Raw genomic sequence first — 25153 nt, 5'->3', positions numbered from 1 at the left:
TGGAAGCTTTGTTGTTTCACTCTTTGCAATAAATCTTGCTGCTCACTCTTTGGGTCTGCACTACCTTTAACACTCACTGCGAAGGTCTGCAGCTTCACTCCTGAAGCCAGAATGACCACGAACCCACGAGGAGGAACACACAACTCCGGACGCGCCACCTTTAAGAGCTGTTAACACTCACTGCAAAGGTCTGTGGCTTCACCCCTGAAGTCAGCGAGATGACGTCAGCGAGACCACAAACCCACTGCGCAGAACGAACAACTCTGGACGCACCACCTTTGAGAGCTGTAACACTCACTGCGAAGGTCTGCAGCTTCACTTCTGAAGTCAGCAAGACCACGAACCCACCAGAAAAAAGAAACTCCAGACACACCATCTTTAAGAACTGTAACACTCGCCACGAGGGTCTGTGGCTTCATTCTTGAAGTCAGTGAGACCAAGAACCCACCAGAAGGAACCACTTCCGGACACATTTGGACAACTCTTTAGATCAAGGGTGTCCAATCTTTTGGCTTCCCTGGGCCACATTGGAAGAAGAAGAATTGTCTTGAGCCACACATAGAAGACACTAACACTAATGATAGCTGATGAGCTTAAAAAATTGCCAAAACATGTCAAAATGTTTTAAGAAAGTTTACAAATTTATGTTGGGCCACATTCCAAGCTGTTCTGGGCCACAGATTGGACAAGCTTGCTTTAGATAAAGAGTTACACAAATGTGAGGCTGGGCACAGTGTCTCATGCCTGTAATCCCAGTGCTTTGAGAGGCTGATGTGGGAGGATCTCTTGGGGTGGGAGTTTGAGACCAGTCTGGGTAACATGGTAAGACTCTGTCTTTACACGCATATATAAAAATTAGCTGGGCATGGTGGCCTGTGCCTGTAGTCCTAAAGCTGCAGTGAGTCATGATCGTGCCACCACATTCCAGCCTGGGTGAAAGGGCAAGACTTTGTCTCAAAACAAAAGGCAAGCAAACAAAAAACAACAGAGAGTTTCACAAATGTGAAGTGTTATTAGTAACTGAAAGAAGTGTACTGAATTATTGCCTCAAAAACATGTTTATTTATTTCATATAAATTCATAGGCACTTGGGGCGGACAGAGCATCAGATCAGGTAATATGTAAAAATGAGTAAGTCTTCTCTACTTAAAGAGGTTAAATATGTCGAGAAAATAAAGCCCCATCTGGACATAGTAAGTAATAAAACAAATACAAGGCAAAATGCTTTTTAAGAAGGCCAGAGACAGATTTGCAAAGAGGGAAGTTCATTCCAAACAGGAGAACTGGAATATACACCTGAACTCTGTCCACCTGAAATGCCAAATTTAAACACATGGGATAGTAAAAGCATAAATAATCAAATTCTGAATTCCATTAAGTAAATTTAGAAGAGGGAAGGGAGTAATAATTTTCATATTGGCAGTCTTCTTCCTATTGTTATTTTATGTAATCATTTAGTGTGATATTAAAATTCAGTAAATCTCTCACATCTTGTGTGTACGTTTTATTAAATAGAAGTTTTACTCTTAATAAGAAATAATCTTTTTTTTCAAAATTACAAAAGGTCACAATAAATTCATGGTTAAGCAAGATTCTTACCAGATAATGATCTTTCCTGTAGTTTACTTTCCAGAAAAATCTCACACTTCTATCAGCTTACTCAAATATATTTTATTTCCTGATTGCAGATAAATAAATGGCACCTATTCTGGTGACTCGGAATAGGTGCCATTTATTTATCTGCAATCAGGAAATAAAGTGACACTTCTGAGTCACAAAGTTCAACTCTTCTGAGTTGAACTATGTGAAAGTTCTTTACTAATACCACACAGATCTTTTCCATTCTGATATAGGAACTGTGTCCTTGTCCTCATCTTTATATTTCAGTGCTAGAAAGGTGTCAGCATAGCAGTCTCTCAATAAACATTCTATGAATTGAACTGAATTAGGAAATTGTGACAGATGCTGCTAATTGCCTGCCTACTCATCATCCACTCTTCCTTTTTTCTTATAAACAGAATCCTAATTTATTTGGAGGCCACTATGTATTCAGCTAAAATATTGAATTTCCTACTTTTTCAGTGAGACACGAGTGGAAATCACTGCCTGTAACTTCTTAGAAAGTTATTTAAAAGGAGACAAACTCCACTGGCTTTGACTTCTTGCCCTTCACTTTTTTCCTTGCTTTGCTGACTGAAATGCAGATGTACTGTTTGATGACAAAGCCATCTTAGAATTATGAGGGTTTGTTACACGTAAAAGATGATAAAACTGGATCTGAAATCAATCTTGGTCCTTGATGTTTCTCTCTGGTAGTTGGTCCAGCCTTGAACTGTGTACCCTTAGACCTCTATTTAATTAAGCCACTGTGAAAGGTTTCTGTTACATAAAGGCAAATGGAGTCATAGACATAGATCCTTTGACTCTGTCTAGCTTAGTGGGGAAGTAGTTGACATTATAGAATCTACTGAGATGGTTTTTCACTTTTCTACCCCATTCTGATAATGCCCTGCAAAAAAAAAAAAAATACTCCTCTCATCTGGGTAAGAATTGCTGCCATATTCTTGCAAGGATAAAAATAAAAAATAAAAAAATAAAAAAAAGAATTGCTTCCACAGTGAGCCACAGTTACTGCTAAGAATGTCACTTCCCTAAGATGTGTTAGGCCACCCAAGAAAAAAGGTTCAGAATCATCTCTGCTTCAGGGAGGCTCATAATAAATTGACTAATTGGAAGTCCTGAAAGTGTTGGAGTTGCAATGCATTCAGTAGTTATTAAATAAGTGGAAAGAAGTATGCCTGAAGTATCTCAGAGCCCGACTGAGATACCAACTGATACAGCAGCATCAGAAGATGATTATAATTTTGATGTGGACAGTGAAGGGGTTGGTGAAGCTAGACTAGAAACAATGGAGAGTGCTGACCCTGATAACAGAATCTTAGCATTGGAGGGCACCTTAATGGCCATCCAGTTCTATGTCTCAAGGCAAAACTTGACTTCTACCATATTGTTCACAGATGTCATCCAACCTTTGCTTGAATACTCCAGTGATTAATAGCTAGTGAATTCAAAAGGTGATCTATTGCATTATTGAAAAGATTTAACTGGAAAGTCCTTTTTACAATCAACTTAATATGATTGTATCTTTTTTTAATTATTATACTTTAAGTTCTAGGGTACATGTGCACAATGTGCAGGTTTGTTACATAGGTATACATGTGCCATGTTGGTTTGCTACACCCATCAACTTGTCATTTACATTAGGTATTTCTCCTAATGCTATCCCTCCCCCAGCCCCCTACTCTAATTATTACCATATACCATTTATATAGCATTTTACTATATTTATTTTAAGAGATTTCATATGATCAGTGTTGATTGATAGTCATAAAATGATATGAATCACTTGAAATAATACTATCTGAGCATTTGTAAATCTGCTCTGAGAGGCTACATATAGTTGTACAAGGTTTCACAATTCCTAGGTAGAATACCTGGACTTGAAGACAAGACTATTAGACTCTGAGTCCAGATCTCCTTTAAATTGTTATATATTCAATCAGTAGGGATTTACTGAGCTCCTAGTATCTACTGGTTACTATGTTAAAAGTGCTGAAGCACTAATGGTGAACAAGACATAGACATTCTTGGTTCCTCTAGAGCTAATAATCTGGTAACTGCCTACATATGAGTCGTACTTTTAGCTTTTGGTATAGCACAGAGTAATAAGTAAATTCCTTCCCCTGTGCATTAATCATTCAGTTATCACATTGCTTCATAGGTGCCTCTTCTCCAGACAAAATATGTCCTTTTTCTTCAACATAGGAGCTATTACTTTTCTCTGGACACCCTCAATTTCGTCAGCATCTTTCTTAAGGAGTGGCATTCTGAATTAGACACCCAGGCTCCCAGTATGATCTGGTGAGTGTGTAGTGCTCAGAGACTGTGGCCTCAGAAGACTTGAAGGTTGAATTACTAGGAGTGCAACCTGGACTCATCACAGCTATTTTGATTTCTCATGGCAGTGTTCATTTTTATGGTTCGTAAAATCACAAGACCTTCTTTCTGTGAATTGTGACCAAGTCAGATCTCTCCCATACTGTACTCAAACATTGGAAACATTTAAATGCTGACCTTTAATGCATTCCTATTAAATTTTACTTCGTCATCTGGAATATTATTACATACCTTGAGATCTTCTTTATCTTGCTTCTCTCATCTCTAAGGTTGTCTTTCCCAGTTTTGCATTATTAATAGGTTAGATAATCATGTGCTGTATTAGTTTGTTTTCACACGCTGATAAAGACATACCCAAAACCAGGAAGAAAAAGAGGTTTAATGGACTTATAGTTCCACCTGGCTGGGGAAGCCTCACAGTCATAGTGGAAGGCAAGGAGGAGCAAGTCACGTCTTACATGGATGGTGGCAGGCAAAGAAAGAGAGCTTCTGCATGGGGAACTGCTCTTTTTAAAACCGTCAGCTCTTGTGAGACTTACTCACTATCATGAGAACAGCACGGGAAAGATTTGCCTCCACGATTCAGTTACCTCCCACAGGGTCCCTCCCACAACACATGGGAATTCAAAATGATATTTCAGTGGGGACATGGCCAAACCATATTATGTGCTTTATGCTACTAATAAAAAGGTTAAACCGAACAAGTTCAAAGACAAAACTCAGTAGTACTTTATTCAGACAAGTTAGTCTAAATCTGTTAACCTTACACTTGCAACTCTGATCATTCATTAATTCTGCAAATTTTAATAAATGCTTTATTTTAAGCTAAATGCTGAGATGAAAAAATGAAACCATATGAGTTAGCAAAGTAGAAAATATAGGCATATTAACCAGTAAATGCAGAATGATAAATGCTCCATCAATATGCACTTGTTGTAGTGAGGCCACCGAGGAGGGTGCAATCCACTCAACCTGGGAGGAGCAGGTAGGACTTCAGATGTCATCCAACTCAAAGATATAGTGAGGGACTTGATCAAACATTTGCCAAGACCACTATGAGTTAAATGAATAGATTAGGCATTTCTCCAATGTTGCAAGCTTCGAATCATATCCAAACTCAGAACAACATAGCTTGGTCATAATGATCCCAAGGATCCTATTGGCCATTGTCTTTGAGCCTCAAAGGAACATATTAAAACTCCATAATACCCTTTTGATCTATTCTGAAGTTAAGTAGTGAATTTACATGATGATGACACAAACACTGTAAAGGACCTCTGGGTTACTTGTTTATAAGCTAGTATTTCCTGAATCAATTTTTCTGATCCCTAGATGTTTGGTAGGTGAAGTCATACCTATATATCCCCACACCCTAGAACAGCATCTCCAACTTATTTTTCCCTCCTTGTCTTTTAGTGGGAGCCACATCAGTATCCAAGAGGAGATCCAGAAGCCTCTCCAACCAGGTAGGGACAGTTATAGATTCCAGACCTCTGCTATGGCCTTTGTTACAGAGTACAAATGTTATATAGTACAAGTTTATTGTACACATCCCATTGAGCCTCTGAGCTTTAGAATTTTCTTGTAGAATTTAACAGTTTTTTCATGCCGTATTTACATATTATTGCTAGTATTTAGAATTTTCTTCTCCAAATGTACAACATTTATTATTGCATTTTTTGTATCCACTAAGTGGAAAATCATGCATTAGATATTGTAGAAGTAGATACAACAATGAACAAGAACTGGTCCTGACCATGAGAGGAACTGATGATCCAATGGGGGAGATAGACCTGCACATGTTTAATAAAAGGAAGTGGCTATTCCGGTTTCTTTTTGATGGGCAAGCATTTTGCAAGGCCTTGGGCTATGTGTGTGCAAGGCTAAGCCAGTTAGTTAATTGGGATTTTTTTAAAAAGGCACTTCACTGGGGGGAAAAGGAACATAAAGTTGGTTATTGTCCCCTTCCCTATAATAAAAACCTATTATTTTTAATTTTTTAACTGGGTTTGCGGTTAAATCTCACAGCCCAAGAGATTTGCCACTTCAGATGGATTCCATACACTTGCATTTAAGTATGCAAAAAAATTCCAATTATCCAGCAATTTAACCAAATTATTGGTAACTTTTCTAAAACAAAAAAAAATTATTTCCCCTGTTTTGGCAGCAATTTCAGTTACAGTCCTTTACTTTCTACTCAAGAAAATAGTTTCAAAAAGTTGATGTTTGTTGCTAAAAGAACTATTTTTATGAATAAATATAAAACTAAGAAGTTATGGTGTCTCTTTTTTAAAAAATGACTCATCAAAAGAAATAACTTTTTCCTTTCTCTTGTAAGAGAAAAAAATTAATCTCTTTTAGAATTGCAAACATATTTCCTTGATGGAGAAAATCAATTCACATGGCATAGTCGTTATTTATCCAGTTCAAAAACCAGAGTAGAATTTACTACTCTGTCTCCATTTTTTCTCTCCCCACCCCCTTAACCCACATTGGATTCAGAAAGCTTCATTCTGCAATCAGCATTGTCCTTTATCTTTCCAGTAAAGATAGCCTTTTGGAGTCCAAGATGAGGAAAAGCCTGTATTTTATAGTCTTGGAAGTGTCTTCTTTTGCCAGGACAGAGAGAGGAGCTTCAGCAGTGAGAGCAACTGAAGGGGTTAATAGTGGAACTTGGCTGGGTGTCTGTTAAACTTTTTTCCCTGGCTCTGCCCTGGGTTTCCCCTTGAAGGGATTTCCCTCCGCCTCTGCAACAAGACCCTTTATAAAGCACAGACTTTCTATTTCACTCCGCTGCATCGGCATCGGGCCTCACTGGCTTCAGGAGCTGAATACCCTCCCAGGCACACACAGGTGGGACACAAATAAGGGTTTTGGAACCACTATTTTCTCATCACAACAGCAACTTAAAATGCCTGGGAAGATGGTCGTGATCCTTGGAGCCTCAAATATACTTTGGATAATGTTTGCAGCTTGTAAGTTATTTCCCTTCATCTGTTTCAAATGTTAGCATTCAATTTTAGCCCTGGTTTTGGCTTCAGTCAGTTTTGCGATAGTAGTGAAGTAAAGACACTAGGATTTTAAACAGTAGGAAAAGTTAATTTAGCCTAACTTTTAATATGCAATTGAGTTTTGCTATATACCATTGTAGTGCCATAGTTAGAGCTGAAAATTGATGTTTTTGGTATCTTTTTTTCCAAAGGCAATTGAGTAATTTGGATTCTGTCTCTAGTCGGTCTGTCTCTTTAGTTTCCTATACTTGACAATGAGGTCAAACTTAGCAAATAACAAAACAGCTTTGATAAATGGGCATCAAGGTTGGAACTGAGAATTCTCTTTACTGAAGATGATTCCATAAACTTTTTTGGCAGTGACTTCGGTGCTTTTTGGCTACCTTGCAGTTAGTTTGAAGCAGCTTAGGAAAGAGATCAGTCTGATCATATTTTAGACATTATACAGAGAAGAAGGAGGAGAATACTAGACAAACTAGTGGTAAATTTGCTTCTGTCTTTTTTTGCTTTTGCAGCTCAAGCTTTTAAAATCGAGACCACCCCAGAATCTAGATATCTTGCTCAGATTGGTGACTCCGTCTCATTGACTTGCAGCACCACAGGCTGTGAGTCCCCATTTTTCTCTTGGAGAACCCAGATAGATAGTCCACTGAATGGGAAGGTGACGAATGAGGGGACCACATCTACGCTGACAATGAATCCTGTTAGTTTTGGGAACGAACACTCTTACCTGTGCACAGCAACTTGTGAATCTAGGAAATTGGAAAAAGGAATCCAGGTGGAGATCTACTGTGAGTGCTTTAGAAAATCTTTTTCTCTCAATTTTACTTTAAAATCACTTTTTAAAAATGATATTTTAAAAAAAGTTTTAAAATGGATATTCATGTACAGATTCTTGGCTAAAGAACATACAACATCAGGAAAGCTAGGGACAGCTAAGGCCAACATGAGAGAGAGCAGGAATCCAAATCTTGGCTTCTATTTCTACCTCTGCCACAAACACAGTGACCATGTATAAGACTCAACCTCTCTGGGCTCTGGTTTCCTTAGCTGTAAAATGATCATTTCTAAGGTTCTTTTTGTTTTATTAAAAAATATTTCCATTTGATTACATCCTTACATGTTTACTTGCTTATGTGTCTGATTGATTTATGAATTCCATCCTTCAGGGATTTTCTATTCATTTATTCTTATGCAATTTGATGCTTAAAATTAGTTTAAACATTAAGTAGATCTATAATTGGTAATATGTATTAGTATAAAAGTGTTCTTCTTAGACATAATTGTTAATATCTGCAAATGTTTCAATTATTTGACTTTGGTGTTGACACATTTAGGATATTTTTTGGTTTTTTTGGTGCCATGAAGCCTTGGTGCTCAACCGCTCAACCTCAAAAATATTTATATAATGAACTAGATTTGCCTCATGAAAGTGAGTGGATGTCCCTAGTTTACCAGCCTGCCGAAATGCATCCCACTCCATTCTCCATTCAGCAAACAAAGTTAGCAAGAGGAGTAAAAAACTAACCAGACATAAATCATTTGCCTTTTGTTACTGATGGCCTCTCTTTCTAAAAAACTGAACCCATTTATGGTCATGTCTTCATGAAGACCTCATTTGATTATAATTACTTTGGTTCCGTTTTATTGTACCGGAGCTCAACTTTTCCCAGTAACCTTAATTGATTCTGCAACAAGCCGCATGTGTTGCTCAAGCTTCCCAAGAAACTGTGCTTGGCCGGCTGCTTTCAATTATGCTGGTTGTATGTGCATAGTTTATGTCTGTGCAGCCTCCTGAGCTCCTTGAAAGCTTCCCTTATGTAAATACAGGGAAAAGTAGCAAGTTCTTATGTTACTGACATCGAACTGTGTGGATTAGAGGAACATTTCTTACAGAATGTGAGGGACAGAAATTATTGCTGGAAAAATGAAAAATACCATGTTTCTTCACATAGCAAAGAATTTCCAGCTCCTTTGTCTTTTGCCCACTAGTACCAAATAGTTGAAGATTTAAGAAAGAGAAATGAAGACGCTTCTGGTTTTAATTACCTTGCCTGAGGTTTTTCTCCAAGAGTGTCTGTTTCTCATTATGTATAACAGTTCTGTCTCCTTTCCACATTTGATTGTAATAGTGGTTGGAGTTGAGACCTTTGTATTCTTTTTGCTACACAGTTTTGAATCCACCAATATGTTACTTCATGATAATGCATAATGAAAAAGGTAACTCTTGCAAAGGAGGCAATGGCCACGTGAAGTAGTGTATTTCCTTGTACTAGAAGCTTCAATGGAACACTTGTTGGGATAGTGAGTTAGGCATTTCAGGAGGCAAATATGTGTTCCAGAACATAAAGATTGCACAAATGTATCTTGCTGGTGGATGAATTCCTGTCAGAGGCACCATTTTCAGAAGCTAATTACTTAAAGTTGGTCTTTTCATTTCTTAGAATATCTTGACAATAACTATTCTTTGCAATGACATTCCAAGCCTCACAGTCATTATCTGTAAAATGGAAATATATCTGCCCTGACTATAATAAGAAAATGTGATGTAACATAATGTAAATCTGTAGTAGCAAAACAGAGTAATGGAAATCCTGAGTTTAAATCCCAGCTTTACCATTTACTAGGTGTGTGACCTTAGACAAGTTATGTAAATGTACTAAGTCCAAGTCTTCTTTTCTGTGAAATGTGATCTCTATCTCCTAGAGTTATTGTGAGGATAAAATGAAATCATTCATGTTAAATCTATAGCACAGTGACAGCCACATGTAAGGTTCAATATAAACATTATTTTTTCTTCTTTCTTTTACTGTAATAACATGCAACTCTTAATATATACAGGATCAGAATTGAATAATGTTGTAAAAAATGTTTGCTTCCAATTCTTGTGCCTTGAACTCACCCCAAATCATGAAAGGCTATTTAAACAATTCTGTCGTATTAAGACTGTATTAACAAAAACGCTAGACTTGATTTGTATTGTGTTAAAGCGGTAAGAGACCTTATATCACATTAGCAAAAAGCCCATCCATGTATTTGTTTGGCCTTTTCAGCTTTTCCTAAGGATCCAGAGATTCATTTGAGTGGCCCTCTGGAGGCTGGGAAGCCCATCACAGTCAAGTGTTCGGTTGCTGATGTATACCCATTTGACAGGCTGGAGATAGACTTACTGAAAGGAGATCATCTCATGAAGAGTCAGGAATTTCTGGAGGATGCAGACAGGAAGTCCCTGGAAACCAAGAGTTTGGAAGTAACCTTTACTCCTGTCATTGAGGATATTGGAAAAGTTCTTGTTTGCCGAGCTAAATTACACATTGATGAAATGGATTCTGTGCCCACAGAAAGGCAGGCTGTAAAAGAATTGCAAGTCTACAGTAAGTACTTGTGCGATGTGTTCCAGTCTTTGTGGGAATCCCACCTTGGTTGTGTATAGCAATAAACTTAGCAGAAAAGTAAAAAAAAAAAAAAACTTGTATATAGTTTGTATTCCATTTGTATTCATTCAGAACATAATGTTTGCCAATAGTATAATTCAGTGAAAAGAACACTGGATTTGGACTGAGAAGGCTTGAGCTTAATTTCTGGCTCTATTAACTGTGTGAGTTTGGGTTACTTAATTTCTGTATTTCCCAGTGTATAAAAGGGGAATAGTAATACCACCTGATTGGGTAGTGGGAAATAGGCTCAAATGATAAAACATTTTAATATTGTTTTGTAAACTCTTATAGTATGCCTTGAACTATTAGTTGCACAGGTACAGAAACTTGACAAGGTGATCACTTATTCTCTCTGTGTGTGTATGTGTGTGTGTGTGTATGCATATGCACATACATACATATGTGCACTGGACAGGGGAAAAATGACGGGGTTTGATTGCCTCCAATCTCCCTGATACTGCCAGGGGATTTGTGGGAGTCTTGCTCTTTTGTGGTGATACATTTGAAATTCACTTTCTTAGCTATCTTTAAATATACAATATATTATCATTAACTATAGTCATCATGATGTACAATAGATCTAAACAACTTACTCTCCTGTCTAACTGAACCTTTGTACCCATTGACCGACATCTCCTTGTTCCCTTCCACTCCTCGCCCCAGCCTCTGGTAACCACCATTCTACTCTCTACTTCTATGACTTTAGAAGTAGATCCCACATATAAGTGAGATCAGGAGGTACTGGCTTCTCTGTGCCTGGCTTGTTTCACTTAGCATAGTGTCCTCTGGGTTCATCCCTTTTGTTGCAAATGACAGAATTTCCTCTTTTGTTTTTTAAGGCTGAATAATATTTCACATATTTTATGGCTAATTATCTTTAAATAGTCTCCCTGCTAACATTCTGTCCCTAATATAATCAATCTTATGCACTGCTCCCAGGGTTTATTACCTTAAACAAAAAGGTGCTCATTTTCTATAACTTCCATCACATTTCTTAAAACTGTCACACAGAACTCTTTATGATCTGGTCAGAAACTACCTTTGCAGATCTGTTGATGACTCAGTGCCTGTGCTTATGCTGTTCCTTCTGCCTGAAACGGCCTTTCTCCTTCCTTCATCTGGCAAAATCTTAGCTATTCTCCAATACGAAGCTCATGTCAGCCTCCCAGTTCCAGACTGTGTCAGACCAAACTACATATTCTTTCCTTCGTGTACACTCAACACTCCTTATAGTCATGTATGCTATTCTGTTCAGTTCAACAAATATTAAGAGCCCTTGTCCAAGAATCCAAGAATTGTACTTGGTACTGGGGGTACAGATATGAAAAAGATATGACAACTGCCCTAGGGGAGCATACAAACTAGGAAGGAAGGACAGGCATATAAATAGGTAACTCAAATATTCCTTAGTAAGAGCCAAAATAATATATCTTTTTAAATGTGTCTTTCCACTAAACTGTAAATTCCTGCTCCGGGCACAATGGCTCAAGCCTATAATCCCAGCACTTTGGGAGGCTTACGTGGAAGGATTGCTTGAGGCCAGGAGTACAAGACCAGTCTCGGCAATATAGTGAGACCTCCTGTTTCTATTTAATTTTTTAAAAATCTGTGAACTCCTTAAAATCAGGAATTCTGTGTGTGTGTGTGTGTGTGTGTGTGTGTGTGTGTGTGTGAATGTTTGGATTCTTAGCACAGTACCTAATACATAATAAGTGTTCAGTAAATGTTTGCTGAATTAATGAATAGATTATAAACATGGGCAGCATAGTCTTTTGTTTGTTTGTTTTAGGAAATGAGATCTTGCTATGTTGCCCACACTGAAGTCAAACTCCTAGGTTCAAGTGATCCTCCCACCCTAGCTGCCTGAGTAGCTGGGATTATAGGCACGTGCCACTACACCCAGCTCAACACAAATTTTTAAAATGTGAAAACATGGTATTTAAACTTGGATGATTAAAATAAAAATCAAACTCACCATAAGTAGATTATCTCGGTTGGATGTTAGGTTAGCATTCTCAAGTGACCAGGAAAGATGTTATACTAATAAAAGTGTGTAAAGCTAATCATTCACCCTGGAATAATGCCACTCCATAATAAACTGTATCCTATTTAAACGTACAAAGGACATGTATTTTGGGGCTGGGGAGAGTTGTTTTGCATTTTGCATCACATGGGATACTACTGGCCTAAAGTACTGAAAGTACTTTCAGAGAAACCTTCAGCTACCTAAAAGAGTTACTCCTCCAGTGGTTCCAAGTTCACATGGCAATACATGTGGCCACTGTAAAGAATGACTTGAGAAGTGTTCACAGACAGGCAGTGGATCTGTTTTTTAAAGTTCCTCATTCTCACACTAGCATATAAGAAATTCAGAAGCTCTGGTCGTTTTTGTGAATGAGCTCTCTTTCAAAATCTAATAGCATATCAGTTTATTGAGGAGAATCTTCTTCAGAAAATACTAAGATGTCACAATTAGACACACCTATTGAGAAAAATAACTTATGGCACAGATGAGAACCATGCAAAATATAATATATTTGGATTATTTATATATTGAGATTTCTTTCTTTTACCTTAAGCCTGTAATTTACAAGAAAGATTTCAGTGATTTTTTATGGGGGGTCTCATCTGTTGCTTTAAAAGTTGCCCAAACACTCCCAGTTTCTTCAGGGAAACAGAGCCAAGATGTGGTGTTCCCTTTCTCCCTAAATAGCAGTCATCCAAAAGAAGCCCATGCACCCAGCCGGGATAGCGCTGATGGCCAAAGAGCATTCCTGGATATTTGAGTCTTAGGAGTTTGCCCTCACATCTCAGCTTTCAGACCCTGAATTAATTGTAAAGTATTTTTATATTGCATCAGGCAAATTTTGGAGGTGACTTATGTATCATTTTAATGCTTAGATTTTGACTTTGATTTCAGGATGATGCTATGTGACTTTCAGTGGTATAACTGTATTATTGGAACAGAAGCTCTAAATGCTTGTCCACTGTGGGCATTATGTCTAATTAGAAGACATTTTTTGTAGCTTTTTCCAGTACCTCTTTCAGACCATTTTATCGCCATATGAGGATGACTTGATTTAGTTGTTGTAGCAACTGAAAAGCTGGGATCTTGAATCAGACCTACCTGGCATCAAGTCCTAATTTTGCTACTTGCAAACTGGGCAAAGTTATTTAGCATTTCTGAGCCTAAATTTCCTCAAGAAGAAAAAGGAGGGGGAAAAGGAGGAAGAGAAAGAGTAGAAGCAGAAAGAGAAGGCAAAGAAGAAAGAATAGTACTAGTGTACAAAATGGTTGTGAGGATTAAATGAGAATCTATATATATAGTAATTTAGATAGTGCTTGACACACAAGAACCACTTAAATTATTTGAGTGATTGTCCACTCTTACAGTGATTTGATAAACTACATTTGAGCAGATACTCTATTATTGCTGTGAAGAGATAGAAACCTCTCTTGACAAATTTTTATCTATTCAATTTGTTAAATGAATGAATCAACAAACTATCGTGGTTTCATTCTTAAAAGATGTGGTCTCATTTCTGATGGTCCCAAGGTGGAAAAGAGTAATTTCTTCTTGGCATGGATATTAGCTGAAAGGAGATCAGGAAAAATAAAGATCATATGTCAGAATGTGATGAAAGAAGAAAAGAATCTTATGTTCTTTTCATCTTGTTTTCCACCTGTGTCCCAGAGAAACCATTTACTGTTGAGATCTCCCCTGGACCCCGGATTGCTGCTCAGATTGGAGACTCAGTCATGTTGACATGTAGTGTCATGGGCTGTGAATCCCCATCTTTCTCCTGGAGAACCCAGATAGACAGCCCTCTGAGCGGGAAGGTGAGGAGTGAGGGGACCAATTCCACGCTGACCCTGAGCCCTGTGAGTTTTGAGAACGAACACTCTTATCTGTGCACAGTGACTTGTGGACATAAGAAACTGGAAAAGGGAATCCAGGTGGAGCTCTACTGTAAGTGGTTTTCAGAATTGTTTACTGTTTTTTTTTTTTTTCAGTTCTATTGGAAGAAAAAGAATGCAAGTCTGTGAAGTGCAATGAAATCCTTATGTTTAGAAAAGGAATTTAGCCTTGTGAATTTTGTTCCTAAATCTGAATCAGAATGGTTTGATGCAATATAATTAGCTTAAATCTTCAGTATATATTACATATGTACACAGCACCCACAATCCTTGGTTTATGCCTTGTCAATACTCTCTCATCATGCACTTGAACACACTCCATGCTGGAGGTGAGTGCAGTGGGGTCAGTGCCCATTCAGAGGACTGGGTGGAGGTGACTACTCTTCAGCTACTCCAGTTGGGAATGAGTAGTTTTAAACTGTTTTAAGGCACTGTTTTAAAGGCACATTTGAGGAGCTGTCTGCAGGATGGGAAAAAAATAAGGGAATAGGAAGCAGAAGGAAGCCAAAATTAAAGATAAGAAGTTAGATTGGGGATGGGGATGGTCAGTGGCAGTGGCTCAGGTGAAAAGCAGAATCAGGAAGCAGCGCTAGATCTTAATGTTGATTTATGCCACCTACATATACTACACTTTCTCTCACTCTTCTTTTGTCTTAATAAACATTCTTTGCAACCTCAAATCTCTATGAACTTGACATTGCTGGAGTTCCTCAGTCCATATTGAATGAAGAACAAAATATGCAAAGTGACCATAAAGTTTTTTTTTTTTTTTGAGGGGGTCACTCTGCCTTGTTTTATTCAGTAGAACTCAAGAGAACATATTGTAGAGATTTTCTACCAGAAACCCTGCCCAAACTTGTGTTACCCTTCAGGATTTTGTTCAGAATGAGTTAGAGTATGCCTGTAAAGGGATTTGGGTCTCTCCAAAGAAAGATAAATTTTATTTGCATTATCATATTACCCAGAGTCCATGATCTGCTGAGATAGGCACATTCCCAGCAGAAATGAGAACCAGCAGTGGAGTCTTATTGCAACATAGAAATATTTGAGCATGTATCACTTTAACAACATTTTGGTTAAGGAAAAAAATGTTTAAGCATTATTCTTGCCCTTGATAGCTATCTTAGTCTCATTTTACTGATTTGTACTGTATTATAAAGAATACAGTTAAGGCAGTTCTTGATTACAAGTATTATCTGAGAAATATTTAAAACTTGCTGCCTAAATTTGGTCATTAACATTTAAACTAAGTTGAGAACTTCCTTGTTTGTCTTATTTGATACTGAGAGACTGCACAGCTCTGTAAAACCAAAGCTGGGCTCTGAGGTCAGAGAAATATGGATTCGCAGCCCATCTCAGTGACTTACTAGGTATAATGTGTGAAGAAAGTCTCTTAGCCTCTATATATTTCAGTATTCCTGGCTGTAAAATAAGTAATACTCATTTTACACAGCTGCTTTGAAGACTGAGATAATGAATATTAGGAGACTAGTTTACAATAAGTATTCAACATAACATGGCAAATTTTAAAACATGAAATATATACTTACTAAATAAGATGGTGGAAACTGATGTATACTTAGAAAAGGTCAAGCCATGGCACACAGCAAGATTGCATATTAAGAAGAAAAAAAATTAAGTGAAAATTTATTACTCAATGACTGGATATACTAAGTAGTTTTTGTTTCTAACATTATTCATATATAATATCATAAATATGTCATTTATAAATACTGTCATTACTTATATATTGACAGTCATTCTATCCCAGGTGACTTAAAGCTGTCATTTTTAGGGCTTTACATTTAATAAAACTTAGCTCAATTTTTCCTTGAATATCAAGAATAAAAATCGTTTTTGCTTGCGATTTGCAGCATTCCCTAGAGATCCAGAAATCGAGATGAGTGGTGACCTCGTGAATGGGAGCTCCGTCACTGTAAGCTGCAAGGTTCCTAGCGTGTACCCCCTTGACCGGTTGGAGATTGAATTACTTAAGGGGGAGACTATTCTGAAGAATATAGAGTTTTTGGAGGATACGGATATGAAATCTCTAGAGAACAAAAGTTTGGAAATGACCTTCATCCCTACCATTGAAGATACTGGAAAAGCTCTTGTTTGTCAGGCCAAGTTACATATTGATGACATGGAATTCGAACCCAAACAAAGGCAGAGTACGCAAACACTTTATGTCAATGGTAAGTACATATGTGAGGTATCTACAGTTTAATGCCTGTCTCTTTATTGTGTTTCCCAGGCAATAGTTAACATAAGGTTAATCGTTAAAACCTCTGTGGAGAAAAAACATTACTGAAAAGAAATTTCAAAATAATGATGATTGTAACAAATCACCCTCCCTAAACTTAAAATAGTAACTATTTACTGGCTTATGATGCTTTGAGTAGGCAATTTAGGAAGGGACCAGCTAGGCAGTTATTCTGTTCAATATGGTATTAGCTGAGCTCACTCGTGCATTTTCAGTAAGGTTAGCAGGGCTGGCTGGTCTCAGATGACTTCACCCACATGTCTGGAGCCATATCTGGGATGACTTGGCCTCGCTTTCTTTATGTGGTGTCACCCTGAGGAACAGTAGCCTAGATTTACTCTCCAGAGCTCAGTGTTTCAAGAAGGTGTAAATGAAAGCAGCCTCTTCAAGGCCTGGGTTTGGAAGTCCTACAGTGTTACTTCTTCTTCCACATTCAGTTGGTCAAAGTGAGTCATGAGGCCAGCCTAGAGATTCAAGGGGTGGAAAAATAGACCACATCTTTTCACAGAAGGAGATTCAAATAATTCACAGTCATGTTGACTCTACCATAAATGGCAGTACACACTATCATTGACCCTCGTCATTCTTTGGTTGCAAGGAAGTGTATACTGAACTTACTTCCATTAGAAAACACCATGACGTGTCCATGTTCTACTCTATCATTTGGTATCAGCTAAAGTAAATGAGGACCAAAACCTCTTGTGGTAAATTATCAAGGTTTACAAACTCTTTGAGTCTGCTGAATCCATAGCCCAGTTTTGCAACATTATTAAAACTCTTTGGAACTCAGGGCATAATAGGTCAAGCTAACAAGCGTCTCTGCCTTTTCAGTTGCCCCCAGAGATACAATCGTCTTGGTCAGCCCTTCCTCCATCCTGGAGGAAGGCAGTTCTGTGAATATGACATGCTTGAGCCAAGGCTTTCCTGCTCCGAAAATCCTGTGGAGCAGGCAGCTCCCTAATGGGGAGCTACAGCCTCTTTCTGAGAATGCAACTCTCACCTTAATTTCTACAAAAATGGAAGATTCTGGGGTTTATTTATGTGAAGGAATTAACCAGGCTGGAAGAAGCAGAAAGGAAGTGGAATTAATTATCCAAGGTGAGCAGAGTGTGAGTAATGAGTTATCCTTGCTAGTAATGTTTTTGGTTATGTTACTGATTATGAGTAAAGTCTTTGAAAACAAAATTTTTACTACAAAAGTGTGATGAGGGTTTTGAAGAGTTTATGATGTTTCCAATGTATGGAGAAATCTCCTGAAATTGTCCTTTCTCATGAATTGTTACAAGTTTCTTATCCTGAGATTCTTTTAAACTCAGGTGAAATGCAAGCCTTCAGGACCTGTGTCAGAAGTTCCAGTTACACTTATGAGGCAATGGTTATGGTGTTGAAATAAGAATAGGAAGAGGAATATCTGCATTTGGGATTATGTAGGATTAAAGCTACCATATCTGGCTGAATTGAACTCTGAGTGTCAATCTCACAAGATGGCCAGTAGTATTTGCTTAGAAGCCTAAGCTGGCACTTAAGTCTTTTGCAAATTCTGAGATTATGAGTAGCCATGACTCTGTCCTTTGGTTCATCAGCCTGAGAGTATGGAACCACTAAAGTAGATTAAGTCAACAGATCTAGGCCCCTTCTCTTTAGGATGGAGACCCAAGATTGAGAACAAGACAATTCTTAGTTTGCAGGTTGAAGCCATACGGAGTTATGAGCAAAATCATCAGGTGATCAATGTGAATTTCCTCTATCCCATCCCTTTTGGGCATCAGGGTTCTTTTCTTTGCCAGGGTTGTCATTTCCTCTATTACCCCTTGGCATTATTCCCACTAAGATATTAGTGACTTTCTTGTTATCTCAACTCAATAAGATTTGTATTTTAGAAGAATATTGGAAAGACAATACACATACTTAAAAAACAGACAAACAAACAAACAAAAAAACCTTTTGGATGGTTGTCATGACCTTGGATGGGGAAAGAATTTCAAATCAACTTACAAAATAGAAGACCTTAATAGGGATTAAAAATTGGTGATATGGTACCTGCCTCCAGCGGTTGTTGCATTAATAGAGATGTTATATGTCAAGTACTTAGCTCAGTGCTTGGAACTTAATAAATGGCAGTAGTATTGTTAAGGATAGTGAAAAAGCCACATCTGTACAGCTTAACTTCTTGATTGAAGGATCCAACTCAAAACTCAGAAACCTGTAAAGGACTTTGTACTTCAAGGAAATTTTTGCAAAACAGTATTACAAAAAATTAAGTTTCTATTTCACATCTGAATTCTATAGCTCTTTATTAAACACTGTATTTGTCAATTTTCACACTGCTATAAAGATACTACTTGAGATTGGTAATTTATAAAAGAGGTTTAATACAGTTCCACATGGCTGGGAAGACCTCACAAAATGTGCAATCATGGCAGAGGAGAAAGGGAAGCAAGGCACACCTTAACATGGCGGCAGGCAAGAGAGAGTGAGGAAGTGCCACACTTTAAAACCAAAAGTTCTCGTAAAAACTCATTCACTATCATGAGAACAGCATGGGGGAAACAGCCCCCATGATCCAGTTACCTCTCACCAGGTTCCTCCCTCAAAACGTGAGGATTACAATTCAAGTTGAGACCTGGATGGGGACACAGAGCCAAACCATATCAAACACCTATTCTTTGTGCTAGCCTGGGTAAACAATTATATTAAGGAACATGAAAGAAGCATAAGCCATGTACTCTCTTAGTTAAAACATGATCATTTCCAACAATCCAGCAATGCTTGACTTCTTTACTTGCCCTTCTTAACATTTAATGCAAACACTAAGCACAAATAGCTCCACGGAAGCTGTTGTTGATGTCGCTAAATTAATATGGAATTGGTTTATATTTCACTCAATCAGAGATGCCTTTTAAATTCTCTTTACAGTTACTCCAAAAGACATAAAACTTACAGCTTTTCCTTCTGAGAGTGTCAAAGAAGGAGACACTGTCATCATCTCTTGTACATGTGGAAATGTTCCAGAAACATGGATAATCCTGAAGAAAAAAGCGGAGACAGGAGACACAGTACTAAAATCTATAGATGGCGCCTATACCATCCGAAAGGCCCAGTTGAAGGATGCGGGAGTATATGAATGTGAATCTAAAAACAAAGTTGGCTCACAATTAAGAAGTTTAACACTTGATGTTCAAGGTGAGTTTGTTTTGAGTTTTTGTTTTTGTTTTCTTGGTAATAGTTCAGAGGTTCCAAGGATTACTAAGAGTTTCCAATATTTGATGAATGAGTTGGCAAAATGGAGCTGTGGTTTCTTTCTTAAGGATTCTTGGAAAAATCGAGCACAGCTGCTTTATCCTATAAAGTTTAGCCAGGAAGTTGACATTAATCATTCGTGACTGAGGAATTCCTGCTTGCTTTTTTCAGTTTACAATTTATCATTTGTCTCTGAGGTCTTGCAGTTGCTAAATGTTTAACCATATTTTCAAACCTTTTCCCTGGAGGTTATAAGGAAACTAAAGAAGTAGGATTGGCACATTGAAAAAGAAGGGTTCTATCCAGACCCTCTTCCTTTCTACCAGAAGGAAACACTATTTTCTGAACATGGAGTAACTGCAATTTTCTGGATTGACTCTTTTCAGGATAATAATTGGGAATAGTAAACTTGATCCTGAACAACATAAAAAAATCTCTCGACTATCGAAAAGCCTCATTAAAATTCCAACCCACTTGCCATCCTACTCTATTCTGGTAGACAGAGAAAGAGAGGAGCAGTATCCTCATTGGAGAAACTTCAGGGGCCCCTTAATCTCCTAAGCCCTCTTGTGAATGCACAGTAGGTAGGATCTGCTGATCTTATTGGTGTAAGCAAAATACATCAGCCTTGGCTGATCAGTATCACACCCCTTGCACACCAATTAGCTGCTATTGTGTAATGGAGGCCATACTTGGCGATGGAGTGCAAACAGGACTGCAAACAAATGCCAAGTCTTAAGAGGTCTGGCACTTGGCTATTGGAGTGAGCACTTGTCAATGAGAGAAAATTTGAATCTACATCAGAAACAGGTAAAATTTTTGTTCGCCTACCCAAATTTCTCAAAATGGCAAGCCTTACCGTATGTATGTTTTCCATCTTCACAGTACCTCCTCAAAACATGAGAATAGCTATATAGCTATACATCCATCTAGAAATGTTAAAGAAGGGGAAAACATCATGATTATATATGAAACTTCTAGTCATCCACCTGCAGTGATTATCCTGAAAAGAATTGATCTAGCCAATGAAGTTACTATGTGTTCAAAGAAGGGAACATTTACTTTGTATCATGTCACTCAAAATGACTCAGGGGTATATGTAATCAGTGCTTCCAATGAGGTTGGGGATGATTCTGGACAGATTGCAATCTCAGTTATGAGTAGGTTGAATTTATTCATCCCTATTTTCTTTAATCCTTAATGCCTCTGGGCCACCTTTAATTAAGCCTAGCCCTGGGAAATTGGTCCCCTAACAGTTCTGTAATTCTTTTGTTAATTAATTGTGACCTTTTAAAGACACATCAAACCTGCTTCTCTACTTTTTGACTCTGTCTCACACACATTGCTTTATTTTCTAATTGCTTTATCAAATTAGCCACTTACACAGTTGCTACTTTTTACTCATTTAAATGAACAATCAAAGAATATTAAGCACTTAGCTAGAAACTCATGCCCCCAAACTGAATATAATTTAAACTAGCTAAATTTTAATAAAGACCAAAAAATGGATATTTTTCTGGGTATTTTGAACTATATTTCTTTTGCATTTGGCTGGATTTTTTATTTGTTTCATTTCATCTTAGCTTGAACGTATTCCATTAATAGAAATCATCAGGATTTTAAAAAGATATTCAGTGTTTATACGACAAATAGAAAATTGTATTTGAAGGTTGTCCTGGCAACTACCTTGGCAGCAAATTTGTATTTTTCTGCCAATGCCTGTGGGGAAGACTGAAAGGCCAAAGATAATGTATATTACATTGAAAAGAAAGAAAGAAAAGAAATAGAAATAGTATTTCTGTTTCTCAGCATGTCATCAATATTGATGCCTATCCATAATCATGCTGATGGACATCCCATTCAAATATTACCCTTATACTTTGACTAGCTCAGCTCTAGCAAGGGAAAGTCAAAAAGTGAGACAATTATCATTATGCTTAGGGTGTACTGTTTTTCTTCAATAATTTGAAAAAGTGACTTCACATCATCTGATGCTCGTGATTCTTTTTACTTGGTTGACCTCCAGTGATTAGAAAGCTCTGGAAAGAATGTAGTAATCACCAAAGTCAGATCTCTAGCTTCTGCCAGGACTGAGACAATGTATATGCCACTTAGTGAAACTTAATACTTGTGTGGTCACATGATGCTGTGCAAAGTATAAACAGAAGTGAGTCTTCAGTAAATGACACACTATCTTCTTCAGCTGCTCTTATAAAGTTAAGATGTTAAGCAGTATAGCAGCTGTCAGATTATTTTTTAGCAGATTAGAAAGAATATTAATTTTAAAGTTTTTGTATGCTGTTACCTACTGTACTCCATTTACAACTAAGTGGCAAAAGCAAAATGTAGAAAGAAAAAAATGTTATTAGTGTTTAAAAAATATTTTTTTGGTGCCATCTAGGCCAAGCAGTGAGTCAGGTCCTGGCTGTTCAGTGATGGACTAAAAAGAAAATAGATATACATGTCTTGATGTAATTTTTAGCTTAGGGGAGGAAACTAAACTTAATAAGTAATTACATGGATAAATGTTTAATTAAAAGCTGTAATAAGGGTTTTGAAGGGAAAACGAGTGGGTTTTGAGAATATATTGAGGTTCTTAATTTAGAATGAGGGAGATATAGATCAGAGAATGCCTCTAAGAAACATTTAAGCTGTAACATAACACTGTCCAAAGAACTCCAGTTTATCAAAAGATGATATAAATGCTGAAGAGGAAAAACGTATTAATGTGCCCTATTTCTGACATAAAAAACATAGAAACTTCTATATATCTCTGAGAAAGCCATTGGCAAGATTTTTTTTTCTCTTACGATCTTATTTGTGGCATTTAGCTATAATGGTCACACTCTGAATATTATAAGGATTTTCTTAGAGAACTGGTTAGTCATTTCAATTCATGGTCATCAGAGTCCCAGTTCTTTAGTAGATATTTTTATTTCCCCAAGCAAGTGCCTCTCTCCAATTCCTGTTCTTGCCTCTCTCCAATTCTTGTTCTTGTTAAAAACTTGTACCCTCCCTTCCATTTTACAACTGAACCTGAATCTATTTGAATCCAAGTTTGTGGAAGCCAACAACTATCATCTTTAGATCCATCATGACCATAGCAATCACCAACTGATTATTTGGATAATTCAGACAAACATGCATCTTGGGTCCTGATGGTCCTTATCACTGCTTTGATTCCCTTCTCTTTGGAGAACTAGTTGTACTGTTATAATAAACATGTAACTGTTGTTATTAAATGCTATCTTTTTGTACTAGATATTAATTGCATCCATTTCGTTATTTTCCAGGAAGAGAAAACAGCAAAGACTATTTTTCTCCTGAGCTTCTCGTGCTCTATTTTGCATCCTCCTTAGTAATACCTGCCATTGGAATGATAATTTACTTTGCAAGAAAAGCCAACATGAAGGGGTCATATAGTCTTGTAGAAGCACAGAAATCAAAAGTGTAGCTAATGCTTGATATGTTCAACTGGAGACACTATTTATCTGTGCAAATCCTTGATACTGCTCATCATTCCATGAGAAAAACAATGAGCTGAGAGGCAGACTTCCCTGAATGTATTGAACTTGGAAAGAAATGCCCATCTATGTCCCTTGCTGTGAGCAAGAAGTCAAAGTAAAACTTGCTGCCTGAAAAACAGTAACTGCCATCAAGATGAGAGAACTGGAGGAGTTCCTTGATCTGTATATACAATAACATAATTTGTACATATGTAAAATAAAATTATGCCATAGCAAGATTGCTTAAAATAGCAACACTGTATATTTAGATTGTTAAAATAACTAGTGTTGCTTGGACTATTATAATTTAATGCATGTTAGGAAAATTTCACATTAATATTTGCTGACAGCTAACCTTTGTCATCTTTCTTCTATTTTATTCCCTTTAACAAAATTTTATTCCTATATAGTTTATTGACAATAATTTCAGGTTTTGTAAAGATGCCAGGTTTTATATTTTTATAGACAAATAATAAGCAAAGAGAGCACTGGGTTGGCTTTCAGGTACTAAATACCTCAACCTATGGTATAATGGTTGACTGGGTTTCTCTGTATAGTACTGGCATGGTACGGAGATGTTTCACGAAGTTTGTTCGTCAGACTCCTGTGCAACTTTCCCAATGTGGCCTAAAAATGCAACTTCTTTTTATTTTCTTTTGTAAATGTTTAGGTTCTTTTGTATAGTAAAGTGATAATTTCTGGAATTAGAATGGTTGTATGTTTATTTATTATAAACTGCCTCCTTTAGTCACATTGTAACTCTTTCTGAAGTGCTAAGTTATAAGAGTAAAATATTCAAACTATGGAAATAATACGGATACTCAAAATGTGACCCTCAGACTACTATTATTAAAATTACTGTAGGAACTTGATAAAAATGTAGATTTCTTGGTGCCAGACTAAGATATTGAATAGAAGTGTCTGGTTTTTGGTCCTTGGAATCTGCAATTTTTTAATTTAGAAAAATATACATAAAAAGATTTAATGCAGATGAACATGCACATGTTAATGGGCAACAAATGAACACCTGTGTACAGAACATTAAGAGCAAGAGATAGTATAACTATTCTTCAGAGCCTTTTATATACCACATAGTGATGGCAACACTCTTCCCTCACTGAGCAGTAACATAAATATCGTGAATCATACATTGATCATTTCCATGCTTCCTTTGGAGTTTTTTTTTTTTTTGAGACGGAGTCTCGCTCTGTCGCCCAGGCTGGAGTGCAGTGGCGCCACCTCGCATCTCGGCTCGCTGCAAGCTCCGCCTCCTGAGTTCACGCCATTCTCCTGCCTCAGTCTCCCTAGTAGCTGGGACTACAGGCGCCCGCCACCACGCCCGGCTAATTTTTTTGTATTTTTAGTAGAGATGGGGTTTCACTGTGTTAGCCAGGATGGCCTCGATCTCCTGACCTCGTGATCCGCCCGCCTTGGCCTCCCAAAGTGCTGGGATTACAGGTGTGAGCCACCGCGCCTCGGCCCTTTGGAGGTTTTATACCTGTCTATGTATCCCTAAGTAGTACATTACTTAGTTTTGCCAGATTTTGCATTTTATATAAATACAATCCAATTATACATTTGCCTTGTAACTATTCTTTCACTCAAAGTTATGTTTTTCATAATACATTTGTGTAGTTATAGGTCATTCATTTTTCTCCACTTGGAATGGATTTTTTTTTAACTTTTAAGTTAAGGGGTACAAGTTTAAGTTTGTTACGTGGGTAAACTTGTGTCATGGGGGTCTGTGTTGTACAGATTATTTTATTACCCAAGTATTAACCCTAGTACCCATTAGCTGATTTTCTTGATCCTCTCCCTCTT

General features: G+C 37.4%; 1 protein-coding gene across 2 annotated transcripts; it reads left to right on the top strand.

Annotated features, from left to right (window-relative positions):
- The first annotated feature begins 6341 nt into the window (after window positions 1-6341).
- Window positions 6342-24042, top strand: VCAM1 (vascular cell adhesion molecule 1). Of its 2 annotated transcripts, XM_008960564.4 has the most exons (8): window positions 6342-6932; window positions 7484-7759; window positions 10022-10342; window positions 14100-14375; window positions 16198-16518; window positions 17418-17684; window positions 19503-19769; window positions 23120-24042. In XM_008960564.4, the coding sequence occupies exons 1-8, from the start codon at window positions 6869-6871 to the stop codon at window positions 23278-23280; spliced, it is 1953 nt and encodes a 650-aa protein (XP_008958812.1). In that variant the 5' UTR covers window positions 6342-6868; the 3' UTR covers window positions 23281-24042. The 2 variants fall into 2 exon arrangements, with proteins under 2 accessions (XP_008958812.1, XP_063455790.1); XM_063599720.1 differs by lacking the exon at window positions 14100-14375 and having other exon boundaries at window positions 6514-6932.
- Window positions 24043-25153: the final 1111 nt, after the last annotated feature.

The sequence above is a fragment of the Pan paniscus genome, chromosome 1 (assembly GCF_029289425.2).
Source record: "Pan paniscus chromosome 1, NHGRI_mPanPan1-v2.0_pri, whole genome shotgun sequence".
Lineage (NCBI taxonomy): Eukaryota > Metazoa > Chordata > Mammalia > Primates > Hominidae > Pan > Pan paniscus.
The sequence above is the reverse complement of the archived record's forward strand: the minus strand, read 5'-3'. Positions and strand labels throughout refer to the sequence as shown.

Coding starts and splice junctions, on each gene's coding strand:
- VCAM1 (XM_008960564.4), top strand. CDS start 6,869: ATGCCTGGGAAGATGGTCGTGATCCTTGGAGCCTCAAATATACTTTGG. Junction 17,685..19,502: donor AGTGGAATTAATTATCCAAG/GTGAGCAGAGTG, acceptor TTCTCTTTACAG/TTACTCCAAAAGACATAAAA. Junction 19,770..23,119: donor TTTAACACTTGATGTTCAAG/GTGAGTTTGTTT, acceptor GTTATTTTCCAG/GAAGAGAAAACAGCAAAGAC.